At 36.4% G+C, this 22,909-nt stretch overlaps 3 protein-coding genes and 1 pseudogene across 3 annotated transcripts; all 4 read right to left on the bottom strand.

Moving 5' to 3' along the window:
- Positions 1-1,505: 1,505 nt before the first annotated feature.
- Positions 1,506-2,252, bottom strand: LOC126779402 (piggyBac transposable element-derived protein 4-like). Its single transcript, XM_050503323.1, has one exon. It carries the CDS (start codon positions 2,250-2,252, stop codon positions 1,506-1,508), a length of 747 nt encoding a protein of 248 aa, XP_050359280.1.
- A 3,452-nt stretch (positions 2,253-5,704) lies between these two features.
- On the bottom strand, positions 5,705-6,451 carry LOC126779401 (piggyBac transposable element-derived protein 4-like). The gene has a single exon (XM_050503322.1). It carries the CDS (start codon positions 6,449-6,451, stop codon positions 5,705-5,707), a length of 747 nt encoding a protein of 248 aa, XP_050359279.1.
- Positions 6,452-8,649: 2,198 nt separating this feature from the next.
- LOC126779561 (piggyBac transposable element-derived protein 3-like) lies at positions 8,650-10,117 on the bottom strand. Its single transcript, XM_050503666.1, has one exon. The coding sequence runs from the start codon at positions 9,948-9,950 to the stop codon at positions 8,694-8,696; it is 1,257 nt and encodes a 418-aa protein (XP_050359623.1). The 5' UTR covers positions 9,951-10,117; the 3' UTR covers positions 8,650-8,693.
- Positions 10,118-13,341: 3,224 nt separating this feature from the next.
- On the bottom strand, positions 13,342-22,623 carry LOC126779399 (uncharacterized; annotated as a pseudogene).
- Positions 22,624-22,909: the final 286 nt, after the last annotated feature.

Here is a 22,909-nt window from a genome sequence, read left to right as displayed (position 1 = left end):
GATTTGCTGTTCCTTCACAGATGACGCCGCGCTATTGCCAGCACCAAACTGTGCAATTATTATTTGTTCCTCTTGGGGGCTTGCTTTGCGGTTTACCTATTGTCACAGAGATTAACAGTGCAATAATTGAAATCTGTTTACAATAAGAAACGAACTACAGGTTTAATCGTTCGTCCTAATCTCGACACTCTCGAGCGATTGTTTACAGTTGCACTTGGCGTATTTGGTGTCGTTGGAAACTCTACACTGCTGTTAAGCGTAAACGCGGGCTTCAATCGATCTAATTTTTCTGCGTATCCTGCTGCATAATTTTATATTTATCTTTTTTACTAATAACTTTAAAAGGACCCATATAAGTCTGCGTCAAAAGCTTTGTTACCTTGTCGACGCGTACAAATATATGAGTGCAATCCTTCAAATCCCGGTGAAAGAAAATTTTTCCTTGATGCATTTCCCTTTTTGGCACTGCTGCTAAATTCGCTATTTTAGAACGTAACTAGAGAGTTCTGAACCTCGCAATCCATCCGGTGTAAATTATATCCGCAATAGTCTCAGCGGTTATTTCTTTTACAGGATAGGCTTCAGGCCAACCTGTGCTTCTGTCTACCATCGTCACGATTTGTATCGGTACCCGTTACAATATGTTAATGGTTCCACTACATCCATATGCAAATGTTCAAACCGATCTATGTGCATAAAATTACCATAAGATGCAACTGTATGTATGTGAACCTTGGACTTTTTGCAGTACGTACAAGCTTTGGTCCACTTAGTTACTTCTTTATTTATTCCTTTCCATATAATCGTATAGCGATCTTGCATCATGCTTCGTGTCGTTCGCATTCCAGGGTGACTGATGTCATGTACAGCGTTGAAAGCCGATACACGAAATTCCTTAGGCAAATATAAATAAGGTCGCGTTTTGTTAGTCGATATGTCACGATAGATAGGTAATTGGCAATTAGGTATATATAACTTTTTAACTGTAAAGAGGTCGATTCTGTAATGTTTTTTAATTCTTTGTCATGTGTTTGTGCCTTAGCCAATTTTTCGTAATCTATGGAAGATGATACGTTTACGGATTCTATTCGCGACAAACAGTCGGCAACAATGTTTTCTTCACCTGATATGTGTTTTATATCAGTACAAAATTGTATGATTATTATTATTTGGATAACCAACAAAAGAAAACATTATTACATTCATTTCATTATCAAACTATTAACACGTTGCCTGTCCGTGCATTATATATAATGCATTTTGGCTACTGCTGTGACGCCCGTGCTTTATCGATAATGCACGAGCCTATTCTTTTTGAATGGGGTTTTGTAGACTGGACGTGAGAGCTACGTCTATAATATTTTGCATGTGTATAATACGTCTATAATATGAGCAGTGAATTGGGAATAATAAAACACCAATGTCCCGCCAATTTTTTTTTATTGGTTGGTAGCATGAACTGGTTTATTGAAAAGCATTATTATTTGAATAAAGTCCACTGGCAATTAGTGAGATTCGTTATAACATTGTAAGCAAAATGGTTTTTTACATGGAATGCACTCAGTTGTAACTTGTGAAGTCTTCTTCCTTGCATCAGTAGCTGTGAATCCCGATTCTTTCAGCTTTTTGTAGCAACTGGCACAACGTTTTTGCCAAATTTTTCCATTAGCTTTCTTGGGTATTTTCGTTAACTTGTGACTTGTAGGACGCAAAGAACTCGCAGAACTGGAACTTGAACAGTTCTCAGTTTCAACCTTAAGTAATTTCTTTATAATGATTTGATGACCATCCAGAACCTTCAATTTTGACTGTGGATGTAACTCGTTATAAATCAGAATGGCATTCACTACACTTATAGAAACAAGGTCCGCAGCAATTTTCTTATACCAAACAGAGGTTTTCCTCGCCGGCGAATTGTAACTTGCTAGTTGATCAGCCAAGTCTATGCCTTTCTTCCCTTCATTGTAGGTCAGCACCATAGTAGGCTTCAAAACTCTTCGAAAACCAGTTGACATTTGCATTTCGTGGTTGTGACACGTCGACAACATAAGCACATCCCGTTTATCATGCCATTTTAGGATGGTCGCAAAGTTGTTCTGCTGCACAGAAATTTGACCTTTTTCTAAACGTTGCTGAACTACTTCTTGGGGCAGTTCTCGGCGGTTTTTGCGTATTGTTCCACACAAATCAGTACCTTGTTCTTTTAGGTACCTTGCCAAAGGTATGCTAGTGTAGTAATTGTCCGTTATCATGATTCTTCCTTCTTTAAGCAAATCTGTGCACAAACTAACAACAACTGACCCCGGTTTATCTAATCCAGTTATTTGGTCGTCTTGACCAGAATAAACGCGGTAACTCCAGGTATAACCACTACCAGTATATAATTTATAAATTTTTATGCCGTACTTATGAGATTTCTGTGGGTTGTAAGTTCGAAATTTAATTCTTCCCCTAAAACCAACCATCGACTCGTCGACTACTATACGTTCTCCGGGGGTAAATATTTTTCGCCAGTTTTTTGTTAGTTTGTCGATGAGTGGCTGTATTTTATACAGGGTTACAGGGTAATATGTCACGATCCTTTTAAAGGGTTATAGTTCAGGACAATAGCTATCAAATGACCCCCAAAATGCTTATGCAAAAGTGTATCGTTTTCGAGTTATTAATTTTTTAATATTTTTTTTATTTAAAGGATGTTTAAGATTCTAAAATTCAATAAAAAAAAATCAACGTATTTTCCCTATTTTTTTTGTATTTCTTGCTAGGGTACATCCTAGTTAATAATAACCAGTTATAAAACAAAAACAATCTTCAAGCATTTTTAAATTACAGATCCAAAACTGTACAACTTTTCGATTTTTAATTTTGATTCTTTAAGTTACTCGCAATTTTTTTGTAAAAATCACTATGGCTCTTATCGTGCGGATCATTTTAAAAAAAATCTGCGTTTCCTTAGCTATCCATCGGTACATAAAAAGTACAGTAACAATCATAAACTCAGGAGAAAATTAGATAACAAAGAGACCAGGTAGGAAATTCTAAGAAATGCTATTGTTAAGAAATTAAATCTGGATCAAAGACAAAAGGACCTCAATGCAAAGTAGTTAAAGATTATTTTTAATAGGGGTAATAGGTAAAAAAGGAGAGATAAACCAGAGCTGTCATTGCAATTTTGAATTTAAATCAAAAACAAAATACTTAATCTTTTTAGTTACTCCATACTTTCGAAATTACACTGTTTATTATTCATAATTCGTGTTCAAAATGAGATCCCCTATTTCGTATACAAATACGCATTCTTTTTCTTAATTCACTTTTTACTACAACACTACTCAAGCTATGTCGAATAGAATTTGCAGCATTCATTATTCTTGTTTTGAGTTCTTCAATTGTTTGTACTGGTGAAACATCATAAATTCTTTTAAAATCCTAGTTACTGTGCGTTCACTGACGCCTGTTGCTTGGGCAGTTCTTTCTAATATGTTTGCTAATGGACTTAGGTCACATCCATCACTGTTATTTGCTTTCATAAAACTATATTCATCTTTAAGAAAGTGAAAGACTTTAGCAATGATTGCTCGACCCTAAAAACAATAAAATATACAATTGAATAAGTATCAAAAGTCAAAACTAAACAATAACTTAAATTAAAAAAATAACCATTTTTATTTAATGTCAAAACTAGAAAAAAAACAATTTACCTCGCTATGGATAACTTTGCGCTTTGACATGCTGACAGTACTTCACGGCAATTAGCGTCCGGGAACAATAAACACAACTAACCTGAGCAATGGCGCGCTCGCAACTGACCGCGTCGTCAGACACGCACACTATTGCAATATGCATGTACACGTTTAACCACAAATAAAAACTACTCGCCTTCCTGATTTGCAAGAACTGTAACAAATTACTTTTTATTTTTTGCTAATGATTGTTACACATTAATTATGTAAAGTAGCCATTTGCACTCACTATATACTTAAACACTTTTTTATCTAAATAATCACTCGCGGAGTCTATGGACATGACCCGCTTCACCCGTTCAAGCGTTGATCACCTCCCCGTAATTCACTTAAGGGCAGCTCGCGCCTCATACAACGCGCGTAGCATACCTTACATCGTTTCCAAAGTAAATACAGCATCGCGGCAAGAATGCAGATGATGATTAATACTAAATAAACTTCATATTTTACGTATGCGATTTGCTGTTCCTTCACAGATGACGCCGCGCTATTGCCAGCACCAAACTGTGCAATTATTATTTGTTCCTCTTGGGGGCTTGCTTTGCGGTTTACCTATTGTCACAGAGATTAACAGTGCAATAATTGAAATCTGTTTACAATAAGAAACGAACTACAGGTTTAATCGTTCGTCCTAATCTCGACACTCTCGAGCGATTGTTTACAGTTGCACTTGGCGTATTTGGTGTCGTTGGAAACTCTACACTGCTGTTAAGCGTAAACGCGGGCTTCAATCGATCTAATTTTTCTGCGTATCCTGCTGCATAATTTTATATTTATCTTTTTTACTAATAACTTTAAAAGGACCCATATAAGTCTGCGTCAAAAGCTTTGTTACCTTGTCGACGCGTACAAATATATGAGTGCAATCCTTCAAATCCCGGTGAAAGAAAATTTTTCCTTGATGCATTTCCCTTTTTGGCACTGCTGCTAAATTCGCTATTTTAGAACGTAACTAGAGAGTTCTGAACCTCGCAATCCATCCGGTGTAAATTATATCCGCAATAGTCTCAGCGGTTATTTCTTTTACAGGATAGGCTTCAGGCCAACCTGTGCTTCTGTCTACCATCGTCACGATTTGTATCGGTACCCGTTACAATATGTTAATGGTTCCACTACATCCATATGCAAATGTTCAAACCGATCTATGTGCATAAAATTACCATAAGATGCAACTGTATGTATGTGAACCTTGGACTTTTTGCAGTACGTACAAGCTTTGGTCCACTTAGTTACTTCTTTATTTATTCCTTTCCATATAATCGTATAGCGATCTTGCATCATGCTTCGTGTCGTTCGCATTCCAGGGTGACTGATGTCATGTACAGCGTTGAAAGCCGATACACGAAATTCCTTAGGCAAATATAAATAAGGTCGCGTTTTGTTAGTCGATATGTCACGATAGATAGGTAATTGGCAATTAGGTATATATAACTTTTTAACTGTAAAGAGGTCGATTCTGTAATGTTTTTTAATTCTTTGTCATGTGTTTGTGCCTTAGCCAATTTTTCGTAATCTATGGAAGATGATACGTTTACGGATTCTATTCGCGACAAACAGTCGGCAACAATGTTTTCTTCACCTGATATGTGTTTTATATCAGTACAAAATTGTATGATTATTATTATTTGGATAACCAACAAAAGAAAACATTATTACATTCATTTCATTATCAAACTATTAACACGTTGCCTGTCCGTGCATTATATATAATGCATTTTGGCTACTGCTGTGACGCCCGTGCTTTATCGATAATGCACGAGCCTATTCTTTTTGAATGGGGTTTTGTAGACTGGACGTGAGAGCTACGTCTATAATATTTTGCATGTGTATAATACGTCTATAATATGAGCAGTGAATTGGGAATAATAAAACACCAATGTCCCGCCAATTTTTTTTTATTGGTTGGTAGCATGAACTGGTTTATTGAAAAGCATTATTATTTGAATAAAGTCCACTGGCAATTAGTGAGATTCGTTATAACATTGTAAGCAAAATGGTTTTTTACATGGAATGCACTCAGTTGTAACTTGTGAAGTCTTCTTCCTTGCATCAGTAGCTGTGAATCCCGATTCTTTCAGCTTTTTGTAGCAACTGGCACAACGTTTTTGCCAAATTTTTCCATTAGCTTTCTTGGGTATTTTCGTTAACTTGTGACTTGTAGGACGCAAAGAACTCGCAGAACTGGAACTTGAACAGTTCTCAGTTTCAACCTTAAGTAATTTCTTTATAATGATTTGATGACCATCCAGAACCTTCAATTTTGACTGTGGATGTAACTCGTTATAAATCAGAATGGCATTCACTACACTTATAGAAACAAGGTCCGCAGCAATTTTCTTATACCAAACAGAGGTTTTCCTCGCCGGCGAATTGTAACTTGCTAGTTGATCAGCCAAGTCTATGCCTTTCTTCCCTTCATTGTAGGTCAGCACCATAGTAGGCTTCAAAACTCTTCGAAAACCAGTTGACATTTGCATTTCGTGGTTGTGACACGTCGACAACATAAGCACATCCCGTTTATCATGCCATTTTAGGATGGTCGCAAAGTTGTTCTGCTGCACAGAAATTTGACCTTTTTCTAAACGTTGCTGAACTACTTCTTGGGGCAGTTCTCGGCGGTTTTTGCGTATTGTTCCACACAAATCAGTACCTTGTTCTTTTAGGTACCTTGCCAAAGGTATGCTAGTGTAGTAATTGTCCGTTATCATGATTCTTCCTTCTTTAAGCAAATCTGTGCACAAACTAACAACAACTGACCCCGGTTTATCTAATCCAGTTATTTGGTCGTCTTGACCAGAATAAACGCGGTAACTCCAGGTATAACCACTACCAGTATATAATTTATAAATTTTTATGCCGTACTTATGAGATTTCTGTGGGTTGTAAGTTCGAAATTTAATTCTTCCCCTAAAACCAACCATCGACTCGTCGACTACTATACGTTCTCCGGGGGTAAATATTTTTCGCCAGTTTTTTGTTAGTTTGTCGATGAGTGGCTGTATTTTATACAGGGTTACAGGGTAATATGTCACGATCCTTTTAAAGGGTTATAGTTCAGGACAATAGCTATCAAATGACCCCCAAAATGCTTATGCAAAAGTGTATCGTTTTCGAGTTATTAATTTTTTAATATTTTTTTTATTTAAAGGATGTTTAAGATTCTAAAATTCAATAAAAAAAAATCAACGTATTTTCCCTATTTTTTTTGTATTTCTTGCTAGGGTACATCCTAGTTAATAATAACCAGTTATAAAACAAAAACAATCTTCAAGCATTTTTAAATTACAGATCCAAAACTGTACAACTTTTCGATTTTTAATTTTGATTCTTTAAGTTACTCGCAATTTTTTTGTAAAAATCACTATGGCTCTTATCGTGCGGATCATTTTAAAAAAAATCTGCGTTTCCTTAGCTATCCATCGGTACATAAAAAGTACAGTAACAATCATAAACTCAGGAGAAAATTAGATAACAAAGAGACCAGGTAGGAAATTCTAAGAAATGCTATTGTTAAGAAATTAAATCTGGATCAAAGACAAAAGGACCTCAATGCAAAGTAGTTAAAGATTATTTTTAATAGGGGTAATAGGTAAAAAAGGAGAGATAAACCAGAGCTGTCATTGCAATTTTGAATTTAAATCAAAAACAAAATACTTAATCTTTTTAGTTACTCCATACTTTCGAAATTACACTGTTTATTATTCATAATTCGTGTTCAAAATGAGATCCCCTATTTCGTATACAAATACGCATTCTTTTTCTTAATTCACTTTTTACTACAACACTACTCAAGCTATGTCGAATAGAATTTGCAGCATTCATTATTCTTGTTTTGAGTTCTTCAATTGTTTGTACTGGTGAAACATCATAAACCAGGCTTTTCATATGCCCCCAGACATAATAGTCCATCGGAGTTAAATCTGGACTTCTCGCTGGCCATGGGATTGGTCCTCCTCTGCCAATCCATCTATTACGATAATTGCTGTCTAGCCACTGTCTTACGGACATTCGAAAGTGTGCGGGGCAACCATCATGCTGGAATATCATTCTCTGCCTAAGTTTCAGCGAACCATTTTCGAGTAACTCATGCAGGATTTCTCTAAGCAAGCTTTCATAACTTTCACCATTTAAGTTATCAGGTAGGAAATGTGGCCCAATAAGATTATCATTGATAATCCCCATCCAGACGTTTACCGAGAAACGTCTTTGGGAACCGCTTAATCGCTTTTTGTGAGGGTTTCCCTGTTCTTTTTGAGACCAATATCGAATATTGTGGTAGTTAGTAATATATATAATCTTTGTCAAACTTTGACTTGTCTGTCCATAAAATTTTTCTCAAAAAATTGGGATTTTCTGCATCACAGTGTAGCATAAATCGGCAAAAATCTAAACGTCTTGCAGGATCTCCTTCTTCAATCACGTGTACGGGTGTGTAATGATAGGGATACAATCCAGCCGCGTGTATAATATTTGATGAAATCTAATTGTCGTATCCGTCTTGGTGTATCATTTTTACTACTTGTATTTTTCTGAAAGGAGTAAACAAACGGTTAATGGTCCTTCCAATGTATTTAACTTTAACGAAACAACACAATAAATTATCTAAATGAGTACAGAATTAATGTTTAAAATATAAATACTACCAAAGTTTAATTTTCTAATCTAAATGACAAAGTTTACTTCTTGAAAGTTTGAATGTGTAGATATTTTTTGAAACCGTTGAATGTCACCTTTTTAAATAAAATATTAAGTTACAGTTTATATTAACCCTTAGTAGCCTGATTTACGCGAGTCTTCTTTGTTAAATATTACTGTATTTGCTTGAGGGTCTAGATAAAGGGAAAAATAGCTAAATAAATCACAATATTTATTTTACATATTTATTTAAAAAAAAACAGGTATCAATTTTGATACTTCAGGCATTATGGCCATAAAGAAATCTTAAATGACCTATGCATGAAATAATGCGAAACATCGATTGTTTTTATTATCGCATAACGATACTTTGCATTTTTTACAGAACCAGGAGGTAAGTTTCCTACAATTACTAAATTTACATTTATTCCTAGACTCCATAAATATTTTTTCATGGCCAATACAATCGGAACGCACGTCAGTTGGGGGTAGTACTTGTGCACCTGTCCGGGGTTTTTTAGAGGGTACTGTATTGTCTTGTTGACTGTTGGTACTGGGTCTGCCCCTTTTATTTTTTGAGTGACTTTGATATCTACATAAAGTATCGGCAAGCTCAGTTCTAAAATCTGCTAACTTCATAATATTCTTCTGAAGTTTTCCTTTCCTTGTGTTTACCTTTTTGTACAGTACCCAAGCATTGATGACAGTCATGTCTAACAAGTGGTAGAAGAGCCTCGTTGTCCACTTTCTCGACTTTATGCGGATGCGATATCGACCAATGAAGCTATCCATCAAATCAACGCCGCCCATGTGTGCATTATATTCTTTTACAACCCGAGGACATGATATTTGAATATTGGCCTTTAGTTTTTTTTCGTAGCGGGTTATAGTATCCGCTGGTTCAGCGCCAACATACGTGGATAGTAATAATACCTGTTTGTTGTCTTTCCAACTTGTGGCCGACAATTCTAGGCCTTCGTGAGAGGCCACATTTTCGTGATATGTTCCTCTGGGTACGTTGGATTTCATAATCTCCCGTTTATCCGGCAACTTGCACGACTTTCCAAGCCTGTTTCTCTGTACTGTTCCAAGACAATAAATACCTTCGTTGGTCAAGTAATGTACCAGAGGAATATTCGTATAAAAATTGTCAAAATAAATTATATGATTGACATGCCTTGGTACTGGTCGTAGCAATCGAATAACTGTATTCGACACAGCTCCGAGGTCTGGTTCGCCAGGTAAACGGTCCATGTCCTTAGCTCCCGAGTAAATCTCAAAACTGTAGGCATAACCAGACAGAGAGCATAACACGTATAATTTGAATCCCCACTTATGGGGCTTGTTGGGTAAATATTGTTTCATAAAATGTTTCATTTTTGTGGAACACATCTGCTCGTCTAGTGATAGACGATGCTCAAATGGTAAAGTAATAAATTTCTTGTTCAAATAGTCTATCACTTGTCTTACTTTATGCAGTCGGTCGTGCTGGGGGTGATCAATGGGCAAATGTTTAGAGTCGTCATTCATGTGAAAAATTTCTCTAATTTTATCAAATCTGTTGCGATTCATTGTTTGTACTATGGGTTCAAACTTTGTAATGTTTGACCAGTATGACCGGACACTAGGATAATGATATACACTAGTAAAAATAAGAATTCCAATAAATTTACGTAATTCTAAGACAGTTACAGGTTCTGTAAAGTTGGGATTCTTTTGGAAGGCATATTTATTTGACTCGTCCACTAGAAATCTCAAAATGTCTTCACCGAAAAAATAAGAAAAAAACTGAAATGGAGTGTCTAAGTTCATAATTTCTTGTGAATACTCAGTATTTCCAGCAAACTGGAAAGCATTTTGGACTAAATCCATATTTTTTACTCTCCACACTAAGTTTCTAGAGTTGAAAGGTGCAGTTTGCAGGTTGTTCTGGCTGCTGGTTGTAGGAGTTGGGTTTCATTCAACAGTCTCTAAATTATGTTGCATGTCGGTATCTACGTTTGCTGCAGGCGGATCTGCATACAAGTTTGGGTCAGTGGGAAAATTACCTACATCCTCTTCATCATCTAGCTCCATCAGACGATCTCTTTGGCTCGAATAATAGTCTATGTCATCTTCATTGTCGGTGGAATCGTCTTCCGAAATTTCACCATTTTCTAACCGCTTCAATATGTTCTCAATCTCTTCTGGCCGCATTTTGGATAAATTTCTATAATAAATAAAAACAAAAGTAATCCCCACACCAAGCTATGCAGAAAAAATATGAAACGAAAGTTCAAAAAGTTTTATAGCTAAAGAGTTAGTAGGTAGGTTTTATGTAGGGCGGAATGCCTGAAGTATCAATATTGATACCAAAAAAAAAGCACTAATTTCTTCAAGTAAAACATGCATTTGCTAAAAATAATTATATCATAGCGAAAATAATGTATTCACTTACCTCAAAAGTATTTATATTCTTCAGAAAAAGAAAATATATCAAATTTATATTCAACAAAACTTTTAGTAAAATGTGTTTACTTGTTCACTTTGCCGCGCAAGTAATATGTCACATATAAAATAAAACAATAATGACATTTGTTTTTTTTTTAATTTCGTTGGATAGAATACTATACAACAGTAAAATACATACAGCCAACATATAAAAAAAACTAATAGTGATGTGAATATTCGGTTTAAAATATTAGTATCAAAATTGAAACTCTAGGCTATTAAGGGTTAATCACAGCGGCGAAAATAATATGTAGAAATTACATACCAAGGTCCAGTTTGTAAAATTATTTAATTAAAGTTTAAACCTCTTTAAAGTCTTTCCATAGAAATATCATGAAAACATCTTGAAATATATCTTCAAAAGGTTTCTTAAGAATACAATTAGAATTTCAAAGTGTTGTTCAAAATTATTGAATGTTGAAGGCAGCCATCCGGTCTATCCCGGTTATTTTCCAAAAAACATCACAATACTTCATGAGAAATATCTCATTCATCATCTGTTGGCTTACTATTATATTGGTTATAATTTGAGTATAATAAGACATCCACGCTTTGTAAAGACTGACAAGGTTATTAACCCTTAAATGGACGATTTTTGTTTCACGTTTTAAAAAAATATATTTGTGAAATAGACATGTATACTGTCTAGGAAAAATGAATAAAAAAATCTAGACATCAATTTACTATACTTTTTTTTGCAATAATGTGAGTGTTGTTTATAAACTACATTGCGCATTCATTGAGATTTTGCAAGTATGGGTAAAATAAGAGTGGATATTGTTTTTGAAATGTATGTATTTATTTAGTATGCATTATGATATTTATAAAAACAATTGCTTTTTTTCGTATCACATAAAGATACACGACATTTTTGGCACATTTTGAATGTAAAGCCTGAACATTTTGGGAATTTGCACCTCTGCTGCTTATCCAGCCAAACTGCCCAATGACATGTCTGATCCAAACTGACGTCTTTCAAAGGAATTGCTTAAGCTGGTCCTCGGAACTTCTTCATTACAAGTTCTCTTTGTATTGTGCTCCCACTAGGTCGACCACGTTTAGCGCCATTTGCAGGTAGACCCAATTTGCAGAGGGTTTCAGCAAGTTCTAGTCTGAATGTACCCAAATTGAGAAGTTGATCATTTCCTTTTATATTATTTACCTTCTTGAACATAACCCATGAATTTATAACTGCGAGGTCCAGGAAATGATAAAATAAGCACATGGTCCACTTGCGGCTCTTCATTGTGATGTGATAACGACCTATAAATGAATCTAATAAGTCCACGCCTCCCATGTGGGCATTGTACTCTTTGATGACTTTGGGGCATGGAATAGCAACTTTCTCTTTCTTCGATTTATCAAAGCGTGTGACTGTGGTTGCTGGTTCTGCTCCTACGTAAGTGGAAAGAAGGTTAACGGGCTTGTAATCTTTCCACACAAAAGCACTTACGTCAATATCATCCACAGTCCCCACGTTTTCCTCATAGAATCCTCTGGGTACGTTCTTTTTCATTATAGTGTTTTTTTCAGGCAATTTGCAATTTCTCAATCGGTTTACTCTTACTGTTCCCAGTGAGAAAATTCCTTCCTTAGCTAAATAGGTGACGAGAGGCACAGAAGTATAGAAGTTATCGAAGTATATAATGTGATTCACATTGCGTGATACCATTCTAGCTAACCTGACGACTGTATTGCCAGACTCTCCCAAGCTCTGGCTCACCAGGTAAGATGTTATTTTTGGAGCCCCCTCCACTGTAAACCTCAAATCTATAAGCATATCCTTGTAGACTGCAGGTGAGATATAATTTGAACCCCCACTTGTGGGGTTTATTGGGCATGTATTGTTTTATGTAATGGCTCATTTTGGTTGCACACATCTGCTCGTCTATGGAAAGCCTTTGGTCTAAGGGAACATTCCCAAACTGGCAGTTGAGCGTTTCCTCAAGAGGTCTTATTTTAAATAGCCTGTCATAGTCTGGATGATCTTTGGGCAAGCATAGCGTATCGTCGGCAAAATGGAGAGTGGATCTTATTTTTTCAAATTTTTTTAACGGCATAGTATTTTTTATGTGATCATAACCAAATTTTTCACTCCAGTAAGCCCTGGTGTTTGGAAATTTTATAACTGAGGTGTAAATCAGAATGCCTAGGAATTTATTTAGGATATTTTCATTTGTAATTTCAGGATTGGAGATTTGTTTCTGGGCTACGTATAAGTTACTTTGTTCTACAATTTGCTTTTTTACATCTGATGTAAAATAAAATGAAAAAAAATCATACGGCGTGTTACAAGACATCAATACTTCCGTTATCTGAGTTTCTCCCCTAAAAATAAGGCTGTCTTCAGCAGTAACAAGATTCCGTTTTCGCCAAACCAGAGGTCGTTTAGAAATCCCTTGTGATCTACTCTGGGGTGCTGCTTCTTCGGCTTCCAAAATAGGAGGGTCTGGCATATTTTCATCGTTGTCGATTACGAGAGGAGGATCAGCATCCACTTCATCAGGGCATTCTCACCTTCATCACTATTTTCAAGGTCTCGAAGAACATCTCGAACTGTTTGATAATAGTGACCTTCATCCTCTACTTCGGAGTCTGACCCGTCTAAGCCATCTTCTGAATCTTCAAGAGTTTCTAAATACTTTGTAATTTCGCTTTCTAGTAATCGCGGCATGCTGAAAAGCAAAATAAAAATCCTTCACCAAACATGCATTTATTTAGCAGGCAATGCTCATTGTAGTTTTCCTACAACATACCAGATTTCGCCTAATTCGACAGTAGCATCAAGTGATTTTCAATGTTTTATAACATGAACATGTAATTGAAGATATAATCAAGCAAATAAAAATATGTTATATACTACTTACATTATATTTTATCAAAGTCCGAACACAGAAACAAAACTTAGTTTCGCGCCACTAGTAAAGTAAGTAAGTAGTAAAGTAGTAGTAGTAAAAGTAAGTCAAAATTAACAAAAAATTAAAAGAAGGTCAATTTTATCAGTGATGTTTAGTATGTTGTTTAAAAACAACACTGTCCATTTAAGGGTTAAGCACGGATAATAATTTTTCTTTATTACTCTCTAAAATTTTAATAGCGTTATTATTTCGGTTTTGAGGTTCGATTTCAGTTAAATCTTCAGAACAAACTGATATGGTCGCCTCAGAGTCAGTTACAGTAACAGTTCTAGAGTCATCTGTATTACGTCTTCCGGTTAATTCTAGAATTTGATTAGTTACGTCTTGTAAGTGGTCTTGAAGTAGTTTCCTTTTCATCGACATTTACTGCTATAGACGTATTGTCGTCTGATCCTATTACATTTAATTTTATATGGGATAGAACATCTGCATTTGTATTTAGTAGATTTGAGGCTACTATTGAAATTTTTTTTACTTTATTTTCAATTTTTTAATAAATTTTTTTATCAAGGTCACTAGTTTTTTTTTGTAGTTTGTTCGTCTGTCTCTTCGTTGTAATATGTTTTGTTATTATAGTTATGTTCATAGGGCTCATTTTCTGAAATATAGAATTCAGGATCGTAATAGTTTTCATTGTCATAGTAATTGGCGTCATATGCATGTGTCTCATTAATAGGGAAAGTCGGTTTATTTTGTACTACGGTTCTCATTGACACGTCATTTTGTCCTGTTCCGTCTTGATGTAAGTTAGGCCTATAACCAAATTGTGTTTGGGGTCTATAATTATTACTATTAAAAGGTGGACGGTAACCTAACTGTTGCATAGGTCGGTGTCCGTATTGAGGATTAATTCTTGGTGGTGGTATTTGTGGTCCTTTATCAATTCCGAACCTATATGGAGATAAATTTGGTCTAAAACCTGTAGGCATATGCATATGTTGTCTGTGGTTTACATGCGGTATTCCGAATTTAAATTGGTGTTGTTGGTTAGACGGGTAAATCGGCATAGATAAATTCGGTTCATTAGGAAAATTAAAATTATTATTAGGCTTAAAATATGTTGGTTGATTAAAAGAGTTATTAACTTTTGAATTTGACACTTTACTTCGCTGATTGTATTGTTCGCGAAAGTTCACCTCCTCCAACACAATACTTAACGCACTCTCTAATGATGTCGGCGATTTAAGTCTAACTATTCTGACAATATTCTCTGGTAAATTGTATAAAAATACATTTAGTGACGTATTATTATATTATAAATAACTATTTTACTCTGCTTAATATCTTCGTTTAACCCTTTAACCGCCCGACTTCATATCTGTTGGCGTGCCCCCAGCGCCCGGCACAGTGAAGTGAATCGAAAAATAAATACATACCGACAAAAAAGAGGGATGTGCAATACTTAACTTTTAGATGTCGATATTTCGTTTTAACCTTTTAACCGCCCGACTTAGCTTGGTGGAGATATAGATATATATATACCTACTTGAGTGTTACTTACCTTACGAAATCATTCGGCATTTTTCGTAAACATTAAGTAAAAACATGTCAAATATGTGAAACCCAAGCTTTTTATGCCATTTTTTTGATTTTCTTGTACAACCCAATGTGCTAGTCATCATATCAGAAATGTCAACCGACCCCATATTTTTTGTGTAGTCTACCACACACTGTGGTTTCATTTTGGGTAGCCCAGTTGAGTAGTCTACATTGTCTGATGGTATTATTTTGTCATCGTGTATTGTAGACAACATTAGGACCGGTTTCTTATCTTGCCATTTTAGGGCTAAGAGGGGAGGAGACGAGTAAGCGGCTATTTGTCCACGTTTCAGTTTTTGGAATTTTGGCATCCCTTTTCTACTTGATCTTACGGTACCACATGCATAAGTCGCCCTTTCTTTTAACACGTTTGTGGCAAGTTTAATCTAGTGCTTTTACTCACTTACGTTAACGTTTAAAGAGATGAATAATACAACGTTATTTAAACTTAGAAATGTGTATTAAGCACATACATTTAGCGATACCCTTAGCAATAATAAAGCATAAATGAGAAGCGAGAACAGAGATAGTAAGTAGTAGCTAGTAGCGCGGTAAGCGAGCGAATGGTGCAGTGCGCCGCAATCCTCGCCCGTCCCCCGCGCCGATCACGCGGTCCTGTCGTGCACCTTCGTCTGCGTGCATGCGCTTGATGCGTGATGCGTATGCTCTCGGTGCAATAATAACAAGCGGAGCGGATAGCGGGTGGCGGATGGTCGCCACACGTTAACTGCCATGTCAGGCACCGGTGCTTGACAGACATGGTACCTGTTAAGGCCATGTCAGTCCCGGGTGACTGACGCCACAGTATGTAATTAAGATGATCCCAGGCAGCTGTCCGGCACGTTTAGCTCATTATTGTCTATTAAAATTGACTGACAAGACCCTGGAAAAACTATGTTCAACTTGGCCTAACGTTTTTATGTTTAGAACGGGATTTATTTAGGTTTTATTGAGAAAAATAAAATGTGACACAATGAAACTATGAGAACTTTTTATTGTTCGATATAATCATATTTTGGGCTTATAGAGCTTAGAAAATTATAAAAAAATGTCATTTTGAGTAATGAAGTACCATCAGGGCCGTCTATTCTGCGCCGGGGTGCGGGACTCAGCCTGCGCCCTCGGAGGCTGCCCGGCGCCTGCTGCTGAACATAGGCAATGGCGTTAAGTTCAATAAAATATCCAAAAATTCGGCGCTCAAAAGGCGCCCGCGTGCGCTCCGCGCCCGAGTGCACCGTACCCCTTGCACCCCCTGGTAAAGACGGCCCTGAATACAATAATCAGTCGAGGTCAAGGAAAAGTTACATTGTTTTATGTTCCTCGTTGAAACAAGATAGGCAAAAATGTGGTTCATTAGGGCATTGTGGGCAATAAGTATTCTTGCTTAGTCTTCTTTCTAGCATAATTTCTGTCGATTGTTTGAACATTTACTTTATAGCACCGTGAACAGTACTTTCTAGATTTTTTTACAGGTCCTTCTTTCTTTTTTAGCTCATGCTTTTGCCTCCTATTTCTTGTCAACGGAATGTCAGGATTACTGTTTTCTTTGCCCGATTCTGTTAGATATTTGCACAGCTTTTTCCTATATTCTACTATACCTATTTTAGACTTCGTGGTTTCTTTATAAATTATGTAAGAATTGAGTAATGCAGTGTTCATCAACAGTTCAACAGCAAGTTTTCTGTACCATTTTACAGTTTTTCTCAAAGGTGTTGAGTATGCGATCATTTGATCAGATAGGTCCACAGAAGATTTCGCGTTGTTATAATCGGTTTTATTATTTCTTTGTCTCTTTTGTATGTCCTTGTAAATCCAATAGAATGTTTCGTAGACAGTAAATAAAAATCCCTTTTGTCCTTCCATTTCATACATGTCATACCATCTTCATTTTCTTTAGCTCTAAACTCTCCTTTTTTTATCTTTCCGTTTATAACATCTTTAGGCAAATATTTTCTATTTCTTCGCAAAGTACCTACAAGATGCGTTTCTTTGTCTAACAATTTGCGTCCAAGATCAATACTGGTATACCAGTTATCGGTATATAATGTATGACCTTTTTGAAGATATCCTTCCATAAGTGACATCACAACATTGGTTGGGGTTGTAGTTTCGGTCTCGCCTCTCTTTCTCGCATATATTTAAATTCTGTTAGTGTAGCCTGGATTAGTACATAATTTAAAAACTTTGATTCCATATTTGTGTCTCTTCAATTTGATATATTGTCGGAATATAATGCGACCCCGAAATGGTACCAAAGACTCATCAATACAGAGATTTTCTCGAGGATAGTAATATTTTTCAAAGTTTAGATTCAAAATATTTACCAATTCACGTATTTTGAACAGACGGTCGCCGTATCTTTGGTTATCGTTGTTAGAAAAATGTACCATTCGTAACAAAATTTCAAACCTGTTACGAGACATAACCGTACGCGGGAAAGATTGGCAAATCAGGGGGTCTGTTGACCAATAATCTGCTAGCTTAGGCAATCTAACTATGCCCATATATAAAATCAAACCAAAAAAACCTTTTGATTTCGTCTTGGTTTGTATCAGACCAACTAAGCAGTCGCGATCCTCGTTTTATTTGATTTTTTGATGTATTGATGTGATGTAAATACGGTCACTTGTTGACCTTCAATCATGTACTTAAAATGTTTTACAGCCATGTATATAGATAGTAGCTCCCGGTCGTAAGCACTATAACGTTGCTGAGCTTCGCTAAATTTGCAGGAAAAGAAGGATAGCGGTTTCCATTTTTGGCCAATTTTTTGTTGAAGAACAGCGCCTGCGCACGTGTTGGATGCGTCAGTCATAATAGCTAAAGGTGCTCCGGAAACAGGATGCGACAGCAAAACGGCCTCTTTTAAATTATTTTTACACAATTCAAATGCCTCTTCAGCGTCTTTGCTCCATGTGATTGGGGTTCTATCGTTACGTTTTGTATTATGTAAATATACATTCAAAATTGCATGGTATTTAGCGGCTTTAGGTAAATGACTTCTGTAAAAGTTAATCATTCCCATAAAGCGACGCAATTGTGATACTGTTTTTGGCTTGTGATAGTCTGTAATGACCTTCACTCTATTACTCAAAGGTCGTATGCTTTCTTCAGATACGTGGTATCCCAAAAAGTCTACATTCGCTTTTCCAAAATCGCACTTAGCTAAGTTGATTGTAACGCCGTATTGATTAAGACGTTTGAAAACGGTCTCTAAGTGCATTCGATGTTCCGATTCCGAGTTTGAAAAAATAATGCTATCATCGATGTAATTAAATACAAAATCCAGACCTTCAAAAACAACATGGTTCATAAAGCGCTGAAAAGTTTGGGCTGCGTTCCTTAAGCCAAAAGTCATTCGTGGAAATTCGAACAGGCCAAATGGAGTTATTATTGCTGTTTTTTCAATGTCGTCCGGCGCCATCGGAATAAAGTGGTATGCACGATGTAAATCAATTCGGGAAAATATCTTCTTTCCAACCAGTGGGTATGTAAAGTCATGAATACGCGGAATCGGGTACCTATCTGGCTTGGTCGCATATCGCAGTCTTAATGCCATCAGGCATTAAGACTGCGATAATCGCCGCAGGGTCGTATTTCACCGTTCTTTTTAGCAACAACGTGAAGTGGACTGGCTCAACAACTCTTCGAAGGTCGACATATGCCTATTTCTTGCATGAATTCAAACTCTTTCTTAACTCTCATATATTTGTCGGCGGAAAGAGGTCGAGCGCGGGCGAAGACAGGGGGTCCAGTAGTCTCGATGTGGTGCATAACGTTATGTTTTGGCACATTTTTGTAACACATAGGTTTTGTTATATCGGGATAAGCTGACAATAAATCGTAGTACGGGTTGGTGACCTGTATTGTTTTGATAGTGTCTTGTTTGCAATTTACCATAAACCCAATAACGTTTAACTCTTAGTAGCCTGATTTACGCGAGTCTTCTTTGTTAAATATTACTGTATTTGCTTGAGGGTCTAGATGAAGGGAAAAATAGCTAAATAAATCACAATATTTATTTTACATATTTATTTAAAAAAAAACAGGTATCAATTTTGATACTTCAGGCATTATGGCCATAAAGAAATCTTAAATGACCTATGCATGAAATAATGCGAAACATCGATTGTTTTTATTATCGCATAACGATACTTTGCATTTTTTACAGAACCAGGAGGTAAGTTTCCTACAATTACTAAATTTACATTTATTCCTAGACTCCATAAATATTTTTTCATGGCCAATACAATCGGAACGCACGTCAGTTGGGGGTAGTACTTGTGCACCTGTCCGGGGTTTTTTAGAGGGTACTGTATTGTCTTGTTGACTGTTGGTACTGGGTCTGCCCCTTTTATTTTTTGAGTGACTTTGATATCTACATAAAGTATCGGCAAGCTCAGTTCTAAAATCTGCTAACTTCATAATATTCTTCTGAAGTTTTCCTTTCCTTGTGTTTACCTTTTTGTACAGTACCCAAGCATTGATGACAGTCATGTCTAACAAGTGGTAGAAGAGCCTCGTTGTCCACTTTCTCGACTTTATGCGGATGCGATATCGACCAATGAAGCTATCCATCAAATCAACGCCGCCCATGTGTGCATTATATTCTTTTACAACCCGAGGACATGATATTTGAATATTGGCCTTTAGTTTTTTTTCGTAGCGGGTTATAGTATCCGCTGGTTCAGCGCCAACATACGTGGATAGTAATAATACCTGTTTGTTGTCTTTCCAACTTGTGGCCGACAATTCTAGGCCTTCGTGAGAGGCCACATTTTCGAGATATGTTCCTCTGGGTACGTTGGATTTCATAATCTCCCGTTTATCCGGCAACTTGCACGACTTTCCAAGCCTGTTTCTCTGTACTGTTCCAAGACAATAAATACCTTCGTTGGTCAAGTAATGTACCAGAGGAATATTCGTATAAAAATTGTCAAAATAAATTATATGATTGACATGCCTTGGTACTGGTCGTAGCAATCGAATAACTGTATTCGACACAGCTCCGAGGTCTGGTTCGCCAGGTAAACGGTCCATGTCCTTAGCTCCCGAGTAAATCTCAAAACTGTAGGCATAACCAGACAGAGAGCATAACACGTATAATTTGAATCCCCACTTATGGGGCTTGTTGGGTAAATATTGTTTCATAAAATGTTTCATTTTTGTGGAACACATCTGCTCGTCTAGTGATAGACGATGCTCAAATGGTAAAGTAATAAATTTCTTGTTCAAATAGTCTATCACTTGTCTTACTTTATGCAGTCGGTCGTGCTGGGGGTGATCAATGGGCAAATGTTTAGAGTCGTCATTCATGTGAAAAATTTCTCTAATTTTATCAAATCTGTTGCGATTCATTGTTTGTACTATGGGTTCAAACTTTGTAATGTTAGACCAGTATGACCGGACACTAGGATAATGATATACACTAGTAAAAATAAGAATTCCAATAAATTTACGTAATTCTAAGACAGTTACAGTTTCTGTAAAGTTGGGATTCTTTTGGAAGGCATATTTATTTGACTCGTCCACTAGAAATCTCAAAATGTCTTCACCGAAAAAATAAGAAAAAAACTGAAATGGAGTGTCTAAGTTCATAATTTCTTGTGAATACTCAGTATTTCCAGCAAACTGGAAAGCATTTTGGACTAAATCCATATTTTTTACTCTCCACACTAAGTTTCTAGAGTTGAAAGGTGCAGTTTGCAGGTTGTTCTGGCTGCTGGTTGTAGGAGTTGGGTTTCGTTCAACAGTCTCTAAATTATGTTGCATGTCGGTATCTACGTTTGCTGCAGGCGGATCTGCATACAAGTTTGGGTCAGTGGGAAAATTACCTACATCCTCTTCATCATCTAGCTCCATCAGACGATCTCTTTGGCTCGAATAATAGTCTATGTCATCTTCATTGTCGGTGGAATCGTCTTCCGAAATTTCACCATTTTCTAACCGCTTCAATATGTTCTCAATCTCTTCTGGCCGCATTTTGGATAAATTTCTATAATAAATAAAAACAAAAGTAATCCCCACACCAAGCTATGCAGAAAAAATATGAAACGAAAGTTCAAAAAGTTTTATAGCTAAAGAGTTAGTAGGTAGGTTTTATGTAGGGCGGAATGCCTGAAGTATCAATATTGATACCAAAAAAAAAGCACTAATTTCTTCAAGCAAAACATGCATTTGCTAAAAATAATTATATCATAGCGAAAATAATGTATTCACTTACCTCAAAAGTATTTATATTCTTCAGAAAAAGAAAATATATCAAATTTATATTCAACAAAACTTTTAGTAAAATGTGTTTACTTGTTCACTTTGCCGCGCAAGTAATATGTCACAGATAAAATAAAACAATAATGACATTTGTTTTTTTTTTAATTTTGTTGGATAGAATACTATACAACAGTAAAATACATACAGCCAACATATAAAAAAAAACTAATAGTGATGTGAATATTCGGTTTAAAATATTAGTATCAAAATTGAAACTCTAGGTTATTAAGGGTTAAGACTCGTAACAGAATCGATAAGTTTTCGACCATTTACATCCACTAAGAGTTTGTGGTGATTTAAAAAATCGGCACCAAGGATAGGCTGTTTTACGTCGGCGAGTATAAAATTCCAAGCATGAGGTCTTCTTAATTTTAAATTTAACTCTAAGCGCTTAGTTCCATATGTTCGTATTTCACTCCCATTCGCGGCATAAAGTCTATAACTGTCACTATCACTGTGTCTGTAGGGTTTTTTAACGGCTGGCAAAACAGAAACGTTGGCTCCCGTGTCCACCAAAAAACGTAGACCACTGTTTAAGTCGGTCACGCAAAGGCGGTGGCATGGTAAAAGGGTGCAGACATCCGCCACTGACTGCACCTTATTTAGTTTTCCTTGTTCTGGGTATTTTGTTTATTCCATGCGCACGGCTCTGTACATTTGTTAGCTCTATGGCGAAATCGCGCATGATAGTAGCAAAGATCATCGGCGCTCCGTGACTTACGTCGTATCATATTACGGCCACGGGATTTTGATCGGTTGCGATTATGAATATTATAATTTCGTTTTTTGTGTTGAAATCTTTGAATGTTCTGCAATTCCATCACTTGTAAAGATAACTGAGCCAGTTCTGCTTGCAACACGGAAAGGTTATCAGCTGACGTCGACGGTTTACTACTAACCTCCGCTATTTGAATAGGCCTTGTATTTTCCATAATTTTGTCTGCAATAGTAGCCAAATTTTCCAAATCTTTTACATCAGTGACGGCAAGGACGGAGCGTACTGCGGCTGGCAAATGACCTTGCCACATGATACTCAGCGTTTCGTCGGGAATTTTCCCCCTGGCTAAATCTCGCATGCGTCTCAAAAGTTGAGATGGTTTCTCATCGCCAAGGTCGATTTCACTCAAAAGTTTTTGGAGTTGACGATTTTCTGATTCTTCGTACACTGCTAATAATCTCAATGAGAATGGTCGTTCGGGTATGTGTTTCAAATGGCTTAGTTACTGTCGGTCCTTTCTTAATGTCACCTACAAGTACAAAACAGATTTGTCTACTTAACCTATTTAAGGGGTCATCGGTTATTGGGACTTCCAG

The sequence above is a fragment of the Nymphalis io genome, chromosome 29 (assembly GCF_905147045.1).
Source record: "Nymphalis io chromosome 29, ilAglIoxx1.1, whole genome shotgun sequence".
Classification (NCBI taxonomy): Eukaryota; Metazoa; Arthropoda; class Insecta; order Lepidoptera; family Nymphalidae; genus Nymphalis; species Nymphalis io.
This window is presented reverse-complemented; position numbering and strand designations above follow the sequence as displayed.